Raw genomic sequence first — 20,725 nt, forward strand, 5'->3', positions numbered from 1 at the left:
TTCTCGATCCTCCTCGTGACTCCCTGTCCTTCTTGCCTGGTGCTGCGAGAGCCAGAGTCTGCCTTGGACGAGAGCCCGATTCGTCTAATACTGCTCCGTTCAGGATGTGCTGGGAGCTTCCAGCAAAAAGACGTGGAAAACTAAGTGAGAATAGAAAACCGGGGGTAAAGAGGTAGTAATTGTGGAATGACTCAGTCTAAATAGTTTTGTTTGTTCAACAGACATTCCTTCTCCAGGCCAGGTGTTGTGGGGAAAGCGAGAGCGCTGGGGGTTCGGACCCTGAGTGAGACCCGAGCTCAGGCTTCAGCAGGTCCCCGGGGTCCTCCCAATTTCATCAACACTCTGTTGGAAGGACTCCGCAGCTTTCCCGGTGTCTCGGAGGGATCACTGTGCCAGTGCGCAAAACACCCATCCCACTGCCTTTAACCTGAGTTCTGGGGGAGAATGCATGGAAGTAGGTTATACTGACAGGGAGGTAACATGATGCTCCAGTCCTACGAGGGGCTCCCGCTCCGTGGGGCTCCGATTCTGGGGGAGGTGGCGCCTCTCAACAGGCACATTGAAAAGGAGAGTGTGTCATTCCTCCATTTCGTCGTGTATTTTTTAAGGGAGGAAGAGGAAGCAGAGACGGGCGAGGCTGAGGGAGAGAATCCCAAGCAGGCTCCCTGCTGAGCGCGGAACCCAGCACAGGGCTCAGTCCCGTGACCCCCAGATCAGGACCTGAGCTGAAATCAAGAGTCGGAACTCAAACCAACTGGGCCACCCGGGAGCTCCCAAAACTGATTTCTGTCTGTGTCGCAGCCCACGTGCTTCGGCATTTTGTCGTTCCTCTTCCGTGTCTGGCGGCCCAAATGCTAAACACCTTAATTATGGAAAGACTTGTTCGTTGGCCGTGGGGCCTCACATGCCCCTGTGAGCCCAGAGGGGTCTCACCACCCAGAGACCGTGCACCGCTACCCTCTAGGCCGACTGGTCATAAATACTGACACAATATCATTTGTTTTAGAATTTTAGAAACTAGAAAACCTTTTTCCTGAGGTTGGGAAATCCTGAGGAGTGAAATCTTTAGTTTTAGATCACATCTCTTGTAAAGGCGTCATTTGTCTGTGAGTGATCATGTTTTATTTTTTATGATCTGGGGTTTTGTCTTCAATCATTATATCTTAAACGGAATACGTGTGCATTAGAGATAAACTATTTTACCGCCATGTTTTATTCTCTATTTTTTCCTTCGACGTTGATCAAGGACTAAACTGAAATATACTAAGTTGCCTCTCGTGTTTTCCAGTACAGATTAACACAGTCGTGTTGGTTTTCGTAGGAAATGGCCTTGTTCAAAGAAGTCAAGTCTCTCCAAATTATCCCATCGTACTTGGTGCAGCCGTTAAAAGCCAACGCTTCGAACCATCTGGCCATGAGCCAGATAGGCCTCCTGGCCCGGCTTCTGAAAGACCTGGGCACTGGGGGCTCGGGCTTCACCATCGACAACGTGATGAAGGTAAGCATCTCTGGTGCCGTGCGGCCAAGGCCTCGGCGCTTGCGATGGGCCTGGAGCGCGGTGGGTGTCTGGTCCGTCAGTGCTTGTTGAGTGACTGAACGAGTGGACAGCTGCAGAGAAGTAGCCGCCACGTCACCTAGCAGAGGAGGGCACTGGAGGGCTTCCCGCTCCTTGCTCTGCCGCCGGGCGGCACACACGGGTGGACGCTGGTCCACAGTGGCGGACAGACTGCCGAGAACCCGTGTCCGTAGGAGAGAAGCACAGAGTCCTGGAGGACCCCCCGTGGCGCAGCGGGCCTGGACGCCCGACGAAAGCACGGACGTTCTGGGAGAGAGACCACCAGCGCAAGGAGTCCCTCCCTAATTTCAGATGGGCGGGAAGGGAGCTCGGAGTGCGGCCGGCGCATGGCCAGACGCCGAGCTGTGGCGCTCTCAAGACAGCTCGTCCCCGGGCAGCCCAAGCACCAGCGCTCCGCGTTCGCTCCCGTCCGTGCGGGAAGGGATGGTTCTCCGTGGACCCCACGTGTGCAGCGACTCGGAAGCCTGGACTGGGTCCTCACGGAGTCCCGTGTGCCATCAGGAGAGGCACAGCGAGTCAGGCCACTTCCATTCCTGTGTTTTCTCTACTGAAGTGTGATTTAGACGCTGAAGTAAATAAGCCTTCGGACACTCCCTCCTCTGGCTTCTGGAGCTCTGCGCCCCACTTACCCCATGCTTGGCCTCGTCGTCTGGGTCTCTTTTCTGGTTTTTCTTCATCCTCCTGATCTCGTTAACTTTGGAGTGTCCAGGCTGCTTTTCTCATTTCTGTGCACACACCTTCCCTCGGTGACCCGTCCGTGGAAGACACAGTCTCTGTGCCTGCCCTTCCCGGACGCTGACTCCTCCGGCAAGCCGTGTCCGCCCCTCGTCCCGATGGAGCGCCTGCCCTCCCCTCTGACCTGCTCCGTCTCAGCCGTCCCCGTTTCTGTAAATGGCAATAGCATTCTTCTGTTTGCTCAGCAAGTGCTGTGGGCTCTTCCTGAGGATATCTCCAGACGCTGGCCAGGCGTCCCCACTCCCCGGCTGTCCTCAGGTCCGGCCCCGGTCATCACTTGCCTGGCCGGCCACTGCCGGCTCCCCAGTGGACTTTTCCTCCTGACTCGCCCTGCAGTCACATGGACCACTCTCTGTCTTGCTTCCAAGTGCATTTTCCTTGTTCCCCAGCACAGAACACGAAGCCTGCCCCGCACCAGTCAGTTCCCTTACACGGCGCCCCGCTTCGAGATGCCGGCGTTGGCGTCCGTCCCAGTGCGCTGCAGCGGCACACACACATGTCAGCGGGGTAGCGTGGGGAGCGTTGGTCACACTCTCGGGCGGTCCCGTGCACCTCGCTAGGAGCGGTCGCGCTGCCCCACGCGGGCCTTCGGGCCTCCATCTCCTTCGTCTAGGACACCACCAGCTTCTCACACGACTCAGAGGTCATGAAAGAGATGAAGCGAGTGGGGGTGGTGAGGGGGTCTTCATGGGCCGGGCCACTCCCACCCGTCCTTCCCGGACGGGCATGTGGGCCCAGGACACGTGGCATAGCGGTGCCCCCAGAAGAAGGCAGCGGCTAGTCAAGCTCGCGGCTGTGTCTGGGTCCCCTGCACGCGGGAAGGAGGGGTCCAGATGGAGGGAAGAGAAGAAAGAAGTAAATGGAAGTTGGAAGGAGGGTCGGTTCCGGCAGGAGCGGAGTCCCCGAGTGGCCGGCGGGATTGGGCTCTGGCGTCGCCGCAGGAGGGCTGGCTGCACGCACAGCGGGGAAAGTGCATCCTCTCCACGGCCGAGGTCCGCTCGAGGCCTGACGGGACGCTGGAGTCTGAGAGACGGGCACGGCGTGTGAAACGCTGAACTGACCAGAAATGCCTCAGGTCGGGTCCCTGGGCGCTGCCCAGGACCCCTGTGGCACCTGTCGGGGGCAGGGGCACAGTTGGCGGCCGGGCCTGGGGTAGAAGCAGGAGCCTGTGGCAGGCCGAGACGGGGGCAAGTGCGAGGCCAGCGCCCAGAGCCCCAGGGGCAGATGTGGACTTGCTGAGCGTGGTAGCGACGGTGCGGGATGGGACAGAGGTGTCACGGCCGGTCCTTGTGACACCACACCGTGGAGCAGCTGAAATGGATGGTGGCCGACAAACGTACTTGATAGGAATGTGGGGTAGGGAGAAGGGAGGTTTCAAAGGAGGACAAGCACGATGCACGGTTTAGAACATCCAACAAAACCCCCCGTATGCACCCAGCACACACACACGCACGCAAACACACACTAGTGAGCGCGTGTCTGGGTGGGCCCCAGAGGCTTCTGCTCCCTCGTTTCGTTTCTTAAAGATCCGAAGCAGACGTGGCCAGAGTACAGCGTCGGTTAGCGTGGGTGGTGGACACACGAAGTTTCTTAGGTTTCCCGTCTCTGTGATGGGAGATTTTATAACATAATTTAATATGCGTCCACGCGAGGATGGACTCTAGAAAATGTTTGTCAGCCTGGGAGTGCAGAGCTGCATGCACACAGCCAGCGTGAGCGCCACTGCGTGTGTGAGGCAAACGGAGAAAAACTCGGTGGTTTGAGAGCCAGAATTCTGTGGGTGGTGGTCTTTTTTTCCTTTTCAGACTTTTATAATGTGCCTCTATTTCTTTTATGCCGGGGAAGAACAGTCTGTTGTTGTCAGACTCGGGCACCACAGGAACCCCTCCCGACCTGTGTTCAGTTTTCAGTGAGCGCCCTGGAGCACAGAGTGTATGAGGTCCGGGAGACCGCGGTTCGAGTTATTTTGGACATGTATCAGCAGCACCGGGCTCTTATTCTAGAGTACCTCCCTCCAGACGACACCACCACGCGCAAGAACGTCCTCTATAAAACAATTGTTGAGGGATTTGCTAAAATCGACGGTAGACCTACAGATGCTGAAATTCGGGTAAGTCAACTTTTGTGAAATTACGACGTAATCCTCTGTGGAAGCTGTTGGGTCACCCAGTAAACCGACAGATCGCTCAAGGAGCTTCAGGTGCAGGAGACCAGGGGAGCGTCATCTCCTGAGTTCAGATCCTGGCTGCTCCACTCCCTGCCGGGGAGACTCAGTCTCCCCGTCTGCGAACAGGAACAGAGACAGCCGGGAGGACGTGTGTGGTTTTAACCGCCAGTCAACGTTTCTCGGGTGAAGCTGGGCGAGGTGGTTGGACCCGTTGTATTATTAGTGACTGCCGTAACGTGTGAGAAACGTAATTCATGTGCCATAATGTTCTCCCGATTTCTAAGACTACCCTAAAATGCTATTCTAATGGAAAAAACCATTTCCATCCCAGGCACAGAAGAAAGCAGCCACAGAAGAAGCGGAGAAACGAAAGAAAGAAGAGATTAAAGCTTTGCAAGGGCAGTTGGCCGCGCTCAAGGACACTGAGGCCGAAGCCCAGGTTGGGAAGGTCCCCGTCTCCACCCCTGCGCGCTCGCGGACGCCCCGACTGCTGTCCCACAGACACACAAACACGGCGTGCTTGCTTTCCTCTCACAGCGCGATGTAGATGAGACTTGTAGGCTGTGTTGCTCTTTAAAAACTAGCTTCGGGCTGCATCAGAGGACCCGTCCATCAGCTAGTTGGAATTAGGTACTGATTCCAGGGAGGGGCGTGAGCTGCTGGTGATGGTTAGAGAGGAAACTGCGGGCTAAAGGCAGGAGGCGCAGGACAGATTTCCTCTTCGCAGGTCCTAGCCTCCCTCAGAGGCAGAGGACAAAAAGAAGCGTGTAAGTGAAGGTCCGATTTCCATGCACCAAAGATGGCAGGTTTCAGGGAACTGTTCCCCCTCAGGAAGCCCCTGGTCCTCAGCCTCCGGGAGACACCATCCAGGGGGTCAGAGAGTGACTGCCCTGTTTCTGGGATTTACACCAGTTTCCGGATGTTCACTTTGTCATTCAGGCCCTTAAGTTGAAAGAAAAGGGGAGGGGGTGGGAGGAGCCCACAGGGAGCACGAGGTTTCAGGGGTGCAGGAAGAGAAGGTTCTAGAATGTGTGCTGCGTGGCCCGTCTCTGGTGACGGGACCGCACTGTGCCCGCACAGGCTGCTCGGAGGACAGAGCTCGTGGTGAGGGTTCTTGCCACGGCTCAGAGAGAGAAAACAGCTGAGTGTGTGCTGGAGTGCCTGTGGCCCAGAGCCGTAGTGACGATGTGGGAGGCGCTGGCCGCCGGGAAGAAGGGGACAGAAGAGGAAGAGCTGTTGGGGAAGGGGGCTCCTGGGGATGGGGCCTCACACCATGGAGTCAGGTGGTTCTTTTTTTTTTTTTTTTTTTTAAGATTTTATTTTGAACAAGAGAAGTGGGGGAAAGGCACAGGGAAAGGGAGAAGCAGGCTTCCCGCTGAGCAGGGAGCCCTGTGCAGGGCTCAGTCCCAGGACCCTGGGATCATGACCTGAGCTGAAAGCAGATGCTTAATGACTGACCCCCACAAGCATCCTTCAAGCGTGGTCCTTTAGCGCATCCATGTTTCATCCGATTCTCACAGCCGCCTGCTAAGGCGGGTCCGGCAGGTGCTCATGACTTTTCCTAATGTTATACAAACGAAGAAGCAAATTTATTTATCTATATTTTGAGAGAGAGAGCGTGAGTGGGGGAAGGGACAGAGAGGGAGAGAGAATCTCAAGCAGGCTCCACGCCCAGTGCAGGGCCCATCACGGGGCTTGATCTCACGACCCTGAGATCATGACCTGAGCCAAAATCAAGAGTCAGACGCTTAACCCACTGAGCCACCCAGGCGCCCCAGTGGGGAAGCAAATTTTTAAAACTAAAGTGACTTAAAGCACAGATCTCTCAGGGGTTAAGCCAGGACAGCCAGGCTCTGCTGCTCACCAGCCCCCTCCACATCACAGCACCGAGCCACAGTGAGTCCAGCCCCAGATGGTGTGGGTTCCACTAAGGCCACGTGCCCCCCACAGGTGTCCGTGAACGTGGCACTGGGTCACCTCATCCTTCAGCTTTCCCGGCCCCTCCATCACTTCTTCTCCGTTCGTTGCGTGTTTGCTGAGCACCTGCTCGGTGCCAGGCATGGTGCTGGGCTCCGGGAGTAAGCCGGGAACAAAACCAAGTCCTGCCCTCCCCCCCACGCAGGGCCACAGCTCCAGGGGGAAGAGATAGTGAAAGAAAGCGCAGGGTAGAGCGCACGGCGGGCGCAGCCATCAGCCGCTGTCTTCGAACGGTCGCCGGCGACGCTGGGATCTCTTTCTCTGTTGTTTTTATGGCATGTTCTAACCCATTTTAACCGTATCCGCGTGTACACTCCGTGCCTCTAAGTGCCCTCACGGGGTTAGCACCAGGCCCACCATCCAGCTCCGAAACTTCCGTGAATGACAGAGAATTTTTAGACTGCCTAATTGCTCCGGAGTTTTAGAAAAAAGGGTTGAAAAGTTACTGAAAGGTTTCTTAAGCTGTTCGAAGCACCAAGAAGGTAAAACTTGAAACTAAAATTCAGCTTTCGGCACTGTTTACGTTGTCTCCCTGCAAAACGCACAAAGCCGTCTCTCTCAAGAGGTTTTGGTGCCTAAAACGCAGTGCTACTGAGTTTGCCTGCCGTGTAGGCGCAGAAGTCGTTGAGCCCGCTGCTGGCCTCACGTGGTCTACTGCCCCTCACCAGCTCCAGGGTGGCGTTCTGGGCTGTGCCTCCTTCTCGGGGCTTGGCCGTGACATGAGTCACTCACTATGATGCGAAGCTTGATTCTCTCCAAATGCGGCAGACCGTACCCATGTTTGTAACCCGTCCCTTAAATGCTAGTGTAGGGCCGCCCACTGTCCCTCTTCTCCGAAACCGAAAGTCCAAGAAGGCCTTCAACTCCTGCCCCAGACCAGGCTGGTTGGTCCCCAGGGTGCTGTGAGGCGCTCCCGACATGGTCAGTCTTTGTAGGGACGATAGGCGTGTGCAGAGAGGTGAGGAGGAGACATGCTAACGTGGCTCCCAGCGCTCTGGCGCGGCAGGGACTGGGGGCAGCCCAGGAGCTGCGGTGGGAAGGCCTGAGCCCCTGCCCGGCTGGCCACCCGCAGTGACACTCAGCTGCTCGTGAGGGACCCCTCTGTCCACACCACGTCTTGGAGCTCCCCCGCGCGCTTAGCACCGCAGACACAGGTGTCTGACCCAGGGAAGGGGCCTGGCGGGAGGAGCAAGGCCCAGCCCATCAGGCCGATGGCTGCCTCGCTGCCCAGTGTCGGCCTCAGCATGGGAGTGCTGTCATGCCAAGTTACCCGCTGAGTCCACAGTCATGCTGGGGACCGTGTGTGCCAGAGAACAGAACAGACAGAAGTCTCCGTCGTCGGGGACCCTCACCTCTTTCGGTGGCGTCCGATGGTGATGAGGATACACAAGGGAGTGCGTGAGAGTGGCCAGGGCCAAGGAGGGGCTCAAGGAGAGGGGCTGCTGGCTGACACCTTGCCCTCGGGGGGCTGGAGGGGGGAGCCTGGGCGAGAGGAGGAGAGGGCCAGAGCTTGGGTGTCAGGGTCCTTGGAGGGGCGGCTGGAGCCTGGTGGCTGGTGTCCAGAGACCCCTGCAGACACGAGATGAGGGGACAGGCGACTTAGGAAGCTGCTGAGAGTCTCAAGCAAGAGTAAATCAGCCTGGTGAGGCTTTCAAAGGCCCACCAGCCCTTGCATGGGAGGCCCCCGGAGGCAGGGCCCCCAAGCTGGTGAGAGGAGGCCTGGCCTGAATGAGGAGACGGGAAGGTGTCCGTGGTCTCCCACAGGGTGTGCCGGGGGCTCCGGAGCCTGATCTGTAGCCAGGCAGGCTGGGGCAGCTGCTCAGCCTGGGCAGGAGAGGCTGGGTTCTGGGACCTTCAAGGAGAGAGGACTTGAACCCTTGGTCATCCCCGCTGAGGGCTGGAGCCTGGGAACCGGGAAGAGCGTACTTAGCGTGAGAGCCAGGAACGGGAGGCAGCTAAGGAGATGGGCTCGTGGGGCGCCCCAGGCATCCGGGGACAAGGCTGACAGTCATGTGCTGCGCAGAGCCCACGGGCACTGAGGACGGCGGGCCGCTGGGAAACAGCAGCAGGGCAGGGGTCCGTGGCGGGGCTTGTGAGGAGGAAGGCACACGTTTGGGCGTTGACGGTGTGCAGAGCTGTTACTTGTTGGTGGGAAGTCAGAAGACAGAAGCACTTACTCTCCTGGACAGGCTCTCGCATGCAGCCGTCTGTCCCTGACCTCTCTGTTTCTGTTCTCAGGGGAAAGGAGCCCCCCTGGTGGAGGCGGGCAGTCAGGGTAGGTACCGGGCGCGGGGCTGCCAGCGACGGCCACCTCTGTCCCCAAGCAAGCACCGGGGATGGAAGACAGCCCAGCCCTGGTCACCCAGTGCGCTTTTGTTTTCTTTTTTTTAAGAGTCACTGGTTTGAGAGAGCTCGTGCCCAGGAGCCTGAGCAGGGGCGGGGGGGGGCAGAGGGGGAGGGAGAAGCCGACCCCCCGCTGAGCGCAGAGCCCGACTCAGGCCTCGATCCCACAACCCCGAGACCATGACCCATGCCAACACCAAGAGTCGGACCCTCAATCACGGGGGCACCCAGACGCCCCTCGACTCGTAGCTCTTAAATGTGTTTCACATCAAAGTGGCCAGTACACATTTGGAAACGTCGATGGGAAGTTACTTTCAATGATTTCTGGTCTCGTTTCAGACACACGAGGAGGGAAAGCAGCCCCACCGCCAGCCCCAGAAGGCCCAGACAATCACTACTTGGATAAGTGAGTAGCGGGGTCTCTAGCTGGGAGCACGGGAGGCATGAGCCGCGGCACGTGCCCCAGGGGACGTGTTTCCTCGAGCGCCGCCGGGTTCTTTCAGCCCACGGGCTCTTGCCCGTCGTCCGTCATCCCTAACGGAAGGGCGATGGCCCTCCCGACCCACGGGCCCCCTTTGCCCCCAGAGAAGTCAGCAGCCCGTTTGGCAGACACAGAGCACGGTGACAGCAGCCACTTTCCCCGTGCGGCCCCCATGGCGAATCCACGGGCATGTCACTCAGCTGTCTTTGTTCTCGTGATGTCGCTAGCGTCTGTGCTCGATTATGCTGACAGGGTGGAAGCCGAGGGGACCTTGAGCTAATTCATCCCCAACACCTGCTCATCCTACCACGCCCGAGCGGGCTGTCCCCCCACAGACCCGCGGCCAGGGCGGGCGCGCGCGTTCCTGGACGACCCCCGAGCCTGCGCCTGCGGCTTCTGCTCTGTTCCAGTCTGTGCATCTTCTGCGGGGAGAGGAGCGAGGCCTTCACGGAGGAGGGGCTGGACCTGCATTACTGGAAGCACTGTCTCATGCTGACGCGCTGCGCCCACTGCAAACAGGTCAGTGCCGCACGGCTCGCGCTCGGCGGCTCGGGGACAGGCCCGGGAAGAGCTGGCGGGGAGCTCCCCGAGGTGTGCGCGGTGGGGCTGGTCTCTCCGAGTCTCCCTGAAGGTCGGACACGGACGTGACGTGCAGACACAGCTCGGGGACGGTGTGGGTTCTGCTCCAGACCCCCCAGGGAGACAGAACCCGCAGTAAAGCGGTAAAGTCCGCGGTAAAGTGATGTTGGGGCTCCCCGGGGCGCACGCCGGTGGCGCGCCCACTGTGTGGGGTCTGCGCGGTGCACGACGGCAGGGCATGTGAAACAGCTTATGTACTGGACAGACACCTCACTGCTAAGAGATTCTGGCCACCGCCCGAGCCCCTTGCGAGCCGCAGGTCACTGTGACTAACATGACAAAAACGAGCAAGCTTGAGAGACCGTGAGGGTGACCAGAACGTGACGGACACACACAGTGAGCAGACGCTGTTGGGGACACGGCGCCGACGCCGTACTCGCCGCAGAGTTGGCACGGACCCTCCTTCTGTAAACCGCCCGCCTTACTAGGGGCCCGCACGCAAGTCAGACACGTTCAAGCCCCTGAGCCCCGCAGAAGGGCACCCCGTGCCCCCAGCTCCCTGGCCCTCGAAGCCACCACCTCTCCCCGCAGAGTCACCACCGTCCCGATTCCTGACACCACAAGTCGGTGTCGCTCACTTCTTGAGTGGGTGCAGACAGACTCGTGCGAACCGTGGTCGCGTCGTGCCGGTCTCCCTGCTTTGTTGCGGGCACCGCTCGACGGGCGAGGTCCATCCCTCCGCCTGCTGTCTTTGGAAATCGGCTGTGTCCCGTTTGAGGCTTCCACGAATAGTGTTCGTCCGGGCGCTTGGGTGCCGCTCTGCTGGGGCGCCTGGGAAGGCTCCGTTTGGGTGCACCCGGGGGGTGGCGTGGCCAGGCGCACCCGCGGGGCTGCAGGGCTGGCGCAGGCGGTGCTCAGAAGGGCCGCGTGTCCAAGCCCCGGCCAGGGCCACCTCCGTGCTTCCTGCCTCCAGTGAGGTGCGGCACCTGGCTGTCCGTCTGCTGACTGTTCAGCTGCCCTGTTCTAGAAAATAGCTTCTAGTCTCCCGGTGGTGAGGGTTTTTTTAGACATTTTATTTATTTATGTTTATGAGTGAGAGCGAGGGGAGGGGCGGAGGGAGAAGCAGGCTCCCCGCTGAGCAGGGGGCCCGATGCTGGGCTCTGTCCGGGGACCCCGGGATCATGTCCCAGGCTGAGACAGATGCTTCACGCGCCGAGCCACCCAGGCACCCTCTGGTTCGTGTTTTCAGTGGGCTGGCCGGTCTTGCTCCCCTGATCTGCGCTCATTGTTGCTGTCCACACCAGTCCTTGCCGGGTTCAGAGCCCACAGCCGGCCGCTCCCGCTCGGGGTCCAGCCTGCTCATCGTCCTGTTGTGTCCTTTGAGTTTAACCTTGTCTACCTTGGAGGCTCCTGGGTGGCTCAGTGGGTCAAGCTTCTGCCTTCAGCTCGGATCACGCTCCCAGGGTCCCAGGATCGAGTCCCACATCGGGCTCCCTGCTCCACGGGAAGCCTGCGTCCCCCTGCCTGGCGCCTCACTGCTTGTGCGGCCACGGTCTCTGTCTCTCTCTCTGACAGATAAATAGATAAAATCTTAAAAAGGGAAAGAAATATCCTCCTATCCCCAAATTTGGATCCCTCCTGATGCAGTGGCCCTTCCTTCGATAGAGGAGGAGAGCTGAGGAGAAGGAAATCCGCCTCTGCCTCCTGCCGCTCCTCCTGGGGTCCTGCGCACGTCCTCACACGCGTCGGGGCGTGGGGACTTTGAACCCAGAGGCCACACGGCTAAGCTGTCCTGCGGCTCAGCACGCGTGCCCTCTGGAGCTAACGGCCGCTCCTCCAGCCCACCCGTGGCCGTGGCCTCTAGTGCCAGCGCCGGAACCGACGAGGGACGCCGGTGTGGAGCGGAGCGCCTGAACGTCGGCGGCAGCCGTGCGGGCTGGTGGGGTGGCGAGTGCGGGCTGGGAGGGCACAGGCCGGCGGAGCAGCCCCACTCCTGTGTTCCCGGACACGTGCTTCCTTCTGCGCTTCGGCACGCAGGTGGTGGAGATCTCCAGCCTGACGGAGCACTTGCTGACAGAGTGCGACAGGAAAGACGGGTTTGGGAAGTGTTACCGCTGCAGCGAGGCCGTGCTGAAGGAAGAGCTGCCCAGACACATAAAAACGAAGGAGTGTAACCGTGAGTGCAGCCCGGGCGGTGCCCTCGGCGTCCGTGGCACCCTCCGCATCCGCGGTGCCCTGCCCAGGGGCCCTGCCGGGGACGGGATGTCTGGTCAGGTGTCTCCTGCTGCCTGTGCGGCTCTCGCGGGAGGAACTAAGTCTTGTCTCATTGACGCCATTGCAGCTGCCAAGCCAGAGAAGCTGGCCAACCGGTGCCCGCTGTGCCATGAGAACTTCTCCCCGGGAGAGGAGGTGAGGGCCGGGCGCAGGGGTGGCAGTGGCGAGCTCGTTAGGGACCGGGCCGTGATCAGGGCACAGGGCGCGTTCAGGGAGCTCCCCGGTCTGTTCCCGCACCGCTGGAACGGTTACTGTGCTTACCTGTGTGCTCAGGTGATTTCCTCCCTCAGCACTGTGGACCCACAGGGGGCGGGGAGCCCTGGGCTCTGGGAAGGGTGAGTGCGAGGGACTTTGGCCTCTGTCCGGTCTCCGCACTCCTCTGGGTGCTGGGGCCCCAGATGGCGTCCAGGCCAGACCGCAGCACACCGGTGCCTCGTCATGACTGAACCCGAGCCCGGTGCAGCCTGGAAACTGCAGGTCACAGTGAATGCAGGCTGTCCTCCCGCGCCCCCTTACCCGCCATGCTGTGACTCCAGCCTGGTGCGCCAGGGGCAGGCCCGTCCACTCCCCCACCCCCACCCGCCACCAGGTAGTGCGGCTTCGGAGGCCTGCCTCTGCTTGGCCACTTCCGCTCCGACACCCTTAACCACTGCCACCCGCGTCCACCACGGCGTCCTGCTGCCCGGCTCTCCTTGTGCCAGCCCTCAGGGACGGGGCACCCACGAGACAGCTCAGACCCAGCCGCACTCGGCAGAAAACTCACGCACCCAGCAGGCAGCCCTGTACCAGGTGTCCCAGGCTCGTCCTCTGTCTCAGAAAATGTCCGATACGTAAGGAAGTACACAGCGGAGCGCAGGAGCCCACGGGCAGCCTTTGCGTCCCATCCCCCACTTGAATGACGGGCGCGCGTTCCGTCTGCACCCACCGTGGGCCGCCTTCTCGTGCGCCCGGGGTCACAGCCAGCGGCGCGTCCCTTCTCTGCACGCGGCCAGCAGCGGGTGTGGACGGGCTCCCGCGGGGCTCACCCCACCAGCCTCAGCGCCATGGTAGACGCGCGGGGGTCCCGGCCGTGGCTGAGGCCGCACGCGGGCACCACTTCCTCGTCCAGCTCTTTCCTCACGGTTGGAGACGCTGTCGGCCCGCGGGGTTTCGCGTGGCTGGGTCTGCCGATGGCATCCCCCTGCTGTCGTCCGACGGGCTCTCGTCCCCTCCGTGTGCTGCGAATCGGAGGTTGGCCGGGTCGGATGCACCCTCGAGCTTTAAAACTCGGTTTCTCCTGCGGTTCTCGTAGCCAGCGGGGTCCTTGAAACTCCGTCCTGTGACGACATGAAGTACTTGGCTCGTCCCAGAGTCTGTAAAGGGGGACATGCTCAGGGAACCGAGAGCGGCTGCTGTCGCTGCCCCTGCCCACCGCCCCTCCCGCCTTACAGGGCTCGCTTCTTTGTGACGGCTTGGCCTTGCGTGAGTGGTCGCACAGGCGCACGTTCTCTCTCGCCGTTTATTTTAGAATTTCGGGGCCCTTGCGTCTGTGCTCCGCTGGCTCCCGTGCCGCTGACGCTGCCCTGGGACACCCGCCCCCGCCTCCGGCTGCTGGGTGTTGCTCCGGCTCTGAGCGTCGCAGCCCCTGGCCCCTCTCCCTGCACGCCCTCCTGTCCCCGGCGTCCGGCGGGGAGCGGCAGCCTGGCTCGGCTCCCAGCTGCGAGGCAGTCAGCGGGCCTCTCCTTCCCCTCCGCTTTCTCAGCGTGGCGTCCTCCATGCCGGCTGGCGTGTGGCCACACCCTTTTCCTGTCTCACGGTTTCTGGCGTCAGGAGTTGTGGGCACAGCAGGACGTCTCCGTGGCTCAGGGTCTCACCAGGCTGCGTTCCCGTCTGGGGCCGGGCTGGGGAGGGATGGTCCAAGCTCACCCAGTGGCTGGCAGAATTCCTCTCTTTGTCATGCTAGGACCGAAGTCCCTGCTTTCTTGCTGGCCATCAACCAGGGGCTGCTGTCCGCTCCTGGAGGCCCCCACAGCCCCGTGCCCCGTGTGCCTCCAAACCTGTGCGTCAGCACGCGCTCCCGTGACAGCTCCAGCTGCCGGGTCGGTCCGGGGCCGTGGCTGCCCCTGGTTTCGGCTCTGGCCAGAGCTCCTCTCGCTTGCCCCTCGGTTGCCTGGTTGACACCCGTGTGCCTCCTGCTTTGTTTCAGGCATGGAAAGCTCACCTCATGGGCCCGGCAGGCTGCACGATGAACCTGCGTAAGACCCACGTGCTGCACAGGGCGCCCGCCCTGCCGCCGGGTAAGGCCCGCGCCCTCCTGCACATCAGCACCCGCGTGGCAGGGTCCCCCTCCCCCGATGGCACTCAGTCCTTGTGTTCTGGCCCCGGCTCTTACCAAGGAGGCTAATTGTGTGACCAGAACTCCCTTTTCCGCACCAAACTCTTACCATGGATCCTGCCCTTCCCAGAGGCTCTCCAAGGGCATCCTTGAGGCAGCAGACTCAGCCCCTGAGTGTTCTCGGGGTGTAGAGCCTGGTTCTCAGCATCTTCGCCCGTCCCTGAACCAGAGTATTTAGAAAGGCGAAGTGAGATCATGGATGCACAGATAATGCCCCTGCCTGTTGCAGGAGTCACAATTTTCTCGACTTCATGTCAGATTTAGAGTGGCTCACGGGAAGAGATATATCTCGTTAGAAAACCAGTCCTGACCGAAACGCTGCTGAGGGACAGGTTGACGTTAGGGAACCTTAGTGTGAAAGCAAGAGGGTCACCAACACGAGTGTGATGAGACGTGGGCCCTGGGCTCTGTCCGTGCCGGGCGCCGTGCCGAGGACTGTGCACGGGTGCCAGACGCCCCCTGGCAGCGGCCTCTTCCGTACACGAGGGACACGGCACTTGGAGGGGCCGGCCTGAGGGTGTCAGCCTGGAAATGAAGCTCTTGTCACATGGCCGCTCTTTTTCATTTCCGGAGCTGAGTTTCTGAAGCCCCAACTGGTGGTCGGCTCCGCTCTCCGCCCTCCGGCCCTGACGTCAGGCTCCGCCTCTGAGCCCTTTTCCGTCCCCTTCTGCCGGCTCGCCACCCCGTCCTCCTCAGCCGGCACGGCCACCTGCGGACCGAGGGGCCACTGTGGCGTCCCCGTGGCCTCGCACTCTGTTCACATCTTGTCTCCCTCCTAACGCCGTGCCTGTGTTGTGTGTGTGTGTGTGTGTCCAGCAGGTAAAGGCCCATCCGTGGCCAAGTCAGGGACCTCCGGATCAAAGGTCGGAAGCAAGATCCCTACCCCGAAGGGACTGAATAAAAGCTCCGGGAGGACGTACACGAAGCGGTGACAGGACACACGTCCTGTCTCCTTTGTCCCCGCGAGGAGCGGAGCAAGTTTCCTGACGATAAACCATTTCTGCTAAAATCCGCCCTTGGATATGGTGACCGTCCCCCACCCCCACTGACCCTCAGCTCTCGGCCGTGCTGGTCCTGGCCTGTTGCACTGGTCGTGGGGCCGACAGAGAACCTGCGTCCCAGGGTCAGGTCCGGACCCGCCGCGGCTTCAAGCGGCCAGGCTTCTGCCCTCCCAGCCCAGCGCGCGCAGGAGAGCACCCGTCCGTTCGGAGGGTGCCGGTGCGATGCCCACGCGAGCCAGGCCCTCTTCCCAAGTGCTTGCGCTGATTCCCATAAAGACTTCACAGGAAACCTCGGGCCTGTTGGTCTCTCTCACACGTGGCCAAATTCCCACCAGGCCCTGGACCCCAGCAGCGGTAACCATGAGTCTCACCGGGCGCCTTACCCCAGCCGGGCACACCTCCTCACCCATGTCTGCAGAGCCCGTGCTCCCCACTGTCATAGGTCACTGGGCACGGGTCCCCCTGTGCCCCTTGCCTGGCCAATAGGGGCAATGCACAGTCCACAGCTGTCACCAACCGCCCGTGGCAGTCCCCCCGGCCCCGCAGCAATCTCCCCCCACAGCAGCCCCCCCCCCCGCCACGGCAGTCCCCTGGGCGAGCTGAGGTGGGCGCCATGAGGCTCCGAGTCCGGGTTGCTCACATCCCTTACCCGCGTGCGGCCCTCAGCAGAACTACGAGGTGACTGTCTCCTGTCCTGTGCTCGCCTGCCCACAGCGTCGGCCGGAGCGCCCGCTCTTGAACCCCAGAGGCGGACGTGCCTCTGCTCTTGACTCTGGCGTGGGGCATCTGCTCCTTCACACGCGTCAACGGTCGGCCGTGCGGACCCGGCGTGTCTGCCTCGGGCGTGTCCCGCTGCCTCTCACTCGTCTGCGTTGGAATTGGGGCTCTGCGTTCATTTGCTCGGCTCGTCCCGTGATACTTCACGCACCAAACGTCACTTCAAACGAAGACACCAGACCTCGAAGTCCAGCTCCTGACCGGCCATCGGGCGGGGAGCAGTTCCACGTGCTTCCCGTGCAGGCGGCTGGGGCGACTGGCCGGTGTGTGTCTACAGGGAGGGCCCCGCGTCTCCCCGCGGCCCAGCCTCCCGGGACCCGAGGTGGCTGGCCCTTCCTGTCCCACCGTGCAGCCGGGACGCGCTCCCCCCTCCTCCTGAGCACCCGGCGGGCTTTCCCAACTGAGACCCGGCGTGACGGATGAAGTGTGGGCTGGGCGATTAGTGTAAATACTGAGTTTCTGGCGGTGAGAAACCACAGAGTGTGTCTTAGAAAACCCCTAACAGCTGTCGGAGCAGCGTGTGCCCTGAGTACATCCATGACCGTGAATTTGCACCACTCGCTCTCCGTCCTGGGCAGACTAATACCGTCTCGTACGCAGCAAGAATGACACCGAGAGAATTACCACAACCAGTGACCCAACCAAACCACGAAAGCACACAGGGAGGAAGGACGCAGACCTTCAGTGGGCACAGCAGAGCACGGATGCCGGCCGATGACACCCGGGCCTTCCTGGCCCCGGGGACAGCGGCTCGACCTGCGGCCCGTCCTGCACGCGTGGACCAGCCGCTTCCGTAACCAGAGCCGCGGTCACGCGAGCTAGTGAAGGAACCGTTCCTTCCTCTCCGACCAACACTTCCAAATATAGATGTCTTGTTTTCTACATATTGTAACTTTAAAAAGCGTTTGTAAAGATACTTAATTTTAGTGATTGGCAAACAAAATCGGGTGCATTTAAGACCAGTTAGCGCTGCCGGTTACGGAAGAATCGTGCAGCGATATTGAAATGACCCCGGCAGGGACTCGTGGCTGCTGAGAGCTTTACAGAGTTCCGGGCTACTAAGAAACCACAAATAAAAACAAAGAATCTGGAAAGAACTGTAAGATCCCTTGGCCATTTATAAATAAATCTGTAAATTTGGAACAGGAATTAATAATTGACTTTTCACTCCTGAATATGTTGTGGATATTTAACTATTTATTTCTATTATTTTCATATTTCAGAATATTTTATCAAGCTAATTTAAAAGAAATGTGTCTATAAATTTGGCATCAGAATACACATGTAAATACTTTTAATGAAAATTTGCAACTTTTAATGTTTTAACATAGTTTTCTATTTGTCTTTATTTCGGGTACCAGAATTATAACATCTAATATATTTTTGTTGTTACTTTAGGGCCTAGGGGTCCCCTCACCCTGAGCACATGAACATAATAAAAAGGTCACTCACTGTTTGTCACTTTTATTTCAAGATCACCTTTAAAAGGCAAACAGAGTGTCTTCCACTCTGGCGCACAGGCCAGAGGCGCGGCTGCGGGAGGCGTGGGGAGGGGGGCAGGGAGTCCGCTGCGGGGACAGGGACAGAGCTGGCCCCACGCTGCAGGGGGTGTGTGGACGCGAGCTTCCTGCTGAACAAGGTGAAGGACAGTCAGCTCCCTGTGACTTGGAGGAAGTGGTCGCCCAGCTGTGCCTGCGGGTGGAATCGGAACGTCCCTCTGACCGTCTCGCTGTGCCCGCGGCGCGTCCGCACGCCCGTGCCCCTTGTCCAGAGGGACTTACCGGCCAACATGGAGATCTTGCTTTCAAATGAGTAAAAAGGCAGTATTTTCTCTGTTCATTTGTGGAGTGACTTTAAGCTTTTATCAGTTTGGGGAATCATAAAGTTGCCTCCGTTTTGAAGTTAGAATGTGCAGGTTTTCCCTTCCATGAACACTGTTAGCGTAAAGCTGACGGCACTGTGTCTCCGCCAGGCTTGGGGACCGGGGCCCTGCGTGGGGGGAGGGCCAGGCGTGTGAGCCGCAGGGTGGGCACGGAAGAGCGCTCGGTCCCGAGAAGCGCTCCACTCACCCGTGCAGGGGTGCTGGCGAAGAGGAGCCCCTCCCTCCGTGGGCAGCTGGACCTGGGTGTGCTTTTGGGCCGTCGCCTCTTTGCTCTTAAAAACCAGGTCGGTTCTGCAGAAAGCTGGTCGTGTGGTACCCAGCAGCCTCGCCGCTCTGGGGGGGTTCCACGTCCCCTCCCCAGCCGCTGGGCTGTGAGCTGAGCCCCCTGCATCTGGGATGCAGTTGGAGTGACCCTCAAACTGCTCCTGCAGGGGCAGGGGGTCCCCCTTGGGGTCTTCCGGAATCCTTGCAAGGACCAGTGAGGTTATCGTCAGTGGCAGGCGGGGACGCCGGCCCCCTGAAGGCAGCGGGCCCAGATGAGAACTCTGGATCCTGATAGACCCGGGAGGCCTGTGGACAACAGCTCATAGTCCCTGCCTCGGTTTCCCCTTAAGGAGTCGAGCCAAGAAGAAGGTGCTGATGAGGCCCAGCCTGGCCAGTGGGTCTGCAAGTTTGGGGAGGGAGCCCACCCCTAAGCTGAGGGGTGCCCCCGAGCCCTTCATCCCTCATTAGCCTGTGCCTACAGCGGGGTAGGAAGTGGAGAGACTGAGGCATGGACCACCACCAGTCAGAAGGCCTCAGAACTCCACCCAGCTTCCCAGGCCCCAGGCCCACCCACCTGAGCCCACAAGTGCTGGGATTGCAGGGGAGGGACAGGGAGAGTGGGGAGGGCTGAGGTCAGATGCCCATGGAGTGAATTTCCTTGTGCACAGAAGGAGCTCATCCCCGAGCAACAAGCAAGCTCTTTTCTGGCTCTGGTCCTGCAGGATGCGGACTCCCCAGGAGAGGCGTCCCTGACTCCTCTCAGTGTCTTTGGACCAGTCCAGAGAGGGAGGGGTGGTGTCCTGCCTGAAGGTGGGGGACGTCACGGGAACCAGTGCCAGGGTTCTGGATAGAGACCTTTCTCTCCCCTTGGAGTAGGCCTGTTTCCCAAATTCCGGAATCCTAGACCGGGGTGGGGGTTCCCTGGCCGTTGGGGGAGGCCGGAGGGCGAGCCTGAAGGGGTCCAAGCCTCATTCTGGGCAGGACCAGGCCAGGAGCAGGGCCAGGAACAGGGAAAATCACGACCTGTGTTCTTCCTACTGGGAGGTTTAGAAGTTTCTTTTTCACGCTGCCGTCAGCAACCGACCTGGAGCTGTCTTGTATTTTCTGTTCCTGAACGAGGTGGAGATTTGTGAAACCAGACGCAAACACAACAGCCAGACGATCCATCATTTGACTCTGTTACAATCACGACGTCTCGAGATGCCTTTACAGAAACAGAAAACCAGGAGAACATTTATTCACAACATGCAACCCAGAAAGAGCTGGTGCCCAAAAGACACAGCGTCTCCTACACACCATTAGGAAAGGCCGAGCGGCCTCTGGCCTGGCTTTGGGAGTGCCGGGACTCACGGCACCCAGGACTAAGACCAGGGCTCAGCCGGGTGCGGGGGTCCCGGGGGAATCCAGCTTCCAGTGGCCCCCACTTTCCCGAGCTCAGGGCCTCTCCCTCCCTGTTCAAGGACAGCCCTGCGCCCCACGTAAGGATCCTGTGAGTTCACTGGGTCCACAAGACGATCTCCCCATCGCAAGGACCCTCTGAGACTTCAAGTTCCCTGTGCCCTAAAACCTACCACATTCACAGGTTCTGGGGATTAGGGTGTGGACATCTCTGGGGGCCGTCATTCCGCCCAACACATCTGTAAGAACACCATCCGTCTAACATCTACATCACTTTTCTTTTTTAATATTTTGGGCTCCTAATAATATTTTTTTTGAGTTGTGGACAAAACCTTTTATTAGTTTCTTATTTACAGGCCTTATCAGTGCCCTTGGTAGTACCATTAAAAGACCATTTTACCTACCTTAGAAAATGACAATCTTTTCAACTGTAGTCATTTCCTGCCCGTGGCTGTTATGGTATGCACTTCACTCAGCATTATTTGCCTACCAGGCTGTCCTCTGCTTTTTGCCATAATTCCAAGCTGCCTGATGAATTCCCTTTTCATAAGAAAAAAGTCTCTTCGGAGAACTAAGTTCAAATGGTCAAGATTCCGTTGTTTTATCAAATGCACCAGAGTTGAGAGATTTGCCAGCTATCTAAAGCCAAAAATTGGATGGTTATCACCCAAATACGATTAATTCACCAATCACTACATGCAATTATAAAATCACCACAGTAATCTTTTTTTTTTTAAGATTTTATTTATTTATTTGACAGAGATCACAAGTAGGCAGAGAGGCAGGCAGAGAGAGAAGAGGAAGCAGGTTCCCCACTGAGCAGAGAGTCTGATGGGGGACTCAATCCCAAGACCCTGGGATCATGACCTGAGCCGAAGGCAGAGGCTTTAACCCACT

General features: G+C 59.3%; 1 protein-coding gene and 1 long non-coding RNA gene across 8 annotated transcripts in view; one reads left to right on the forward strand and one right to left on the reverse strand.

Annotated features, from left to right (window-relative positions):
* The window catches only part of CEP104 (centrosomal protein 104), a 34,817-nt gene extending 17,081 nt beyond the window's left edge, over positions 1–17,736 (forward strand). For 5 of the 7 annotated variants that reach the window (XM_046000746.1, XM_046000781.1, XM_046000769.1 and 2 more), the window contains 10 exons: positions 1,322–1,498; positions 4,215–4,421; positions 4,810–4,917; positions 8,694–8,730; positions 9,138–9,204; positions 9,690–9,798; positions 11,896–12,034; positions 12,200–12,267; positions 14,318–14,408; positions 15,323–17,736. In XM_046000746.1, coding sequence (XP_045856702.1) covers positions 1,322–1,498; positions 4,215–4,421; positions 4,810–4,917; positions 8,694–8,730; positions 9,138–9,204; positions 9,690–9,798; positions 11,896–12,034; positions 12,200–12,267; positions 14,318–14,408; positions 15,323–15,438 — 1,119 coding nt within the window. In that variant the 3' untranslated portion in view covers positions 15,439–17,736. The remainder of the gene's footprint in view (positions 1–1,321; positions 1,499–4,214; positions 4,422–4,809; positions 4,918–8,693; positions 8,731–9,137; positions 9,205–9,689; positions 9,799–11,895; positions 12,035–12,199; positions 12,268–14,317; positions 14,409–15,322) is intronic. The other 2 variants (XM_046000757.1, XM_046000786.1) reach the window with 1 other exon arrangement.
* Positions 17,737–17,815: 79 nt separating this feature from the next.
* Positions 17,816–20,412, reverse strand: LOC123939006. Its single transcript, XR_006817802.1, has 3 exons — positions 20,233–20,412; positions 18,066–19,634; positions 17,816–17,976 (listed from the first exon to the last, which is right to left on the reverse strand). It is a non-coding gene; the product is annotated as an uncharacterized LOC123939006 (long non-coding RNA).
* Positions 20,413–20,725: the final 313 nt, after the last annotated feature.

This window comes from Meles meles, chromosome 1, assembly GCF_922984935.1.
Source record: "Meles meles chromosome 1, mMelMel3.1 paternal haplotype, whole genome shotgun sequence".
Taxonomy (NCBI): Eukaryota; Metazoa; Chordata; class Mammalia; order Carnivora; family Mustelidae; genus Meles; species Meles meles.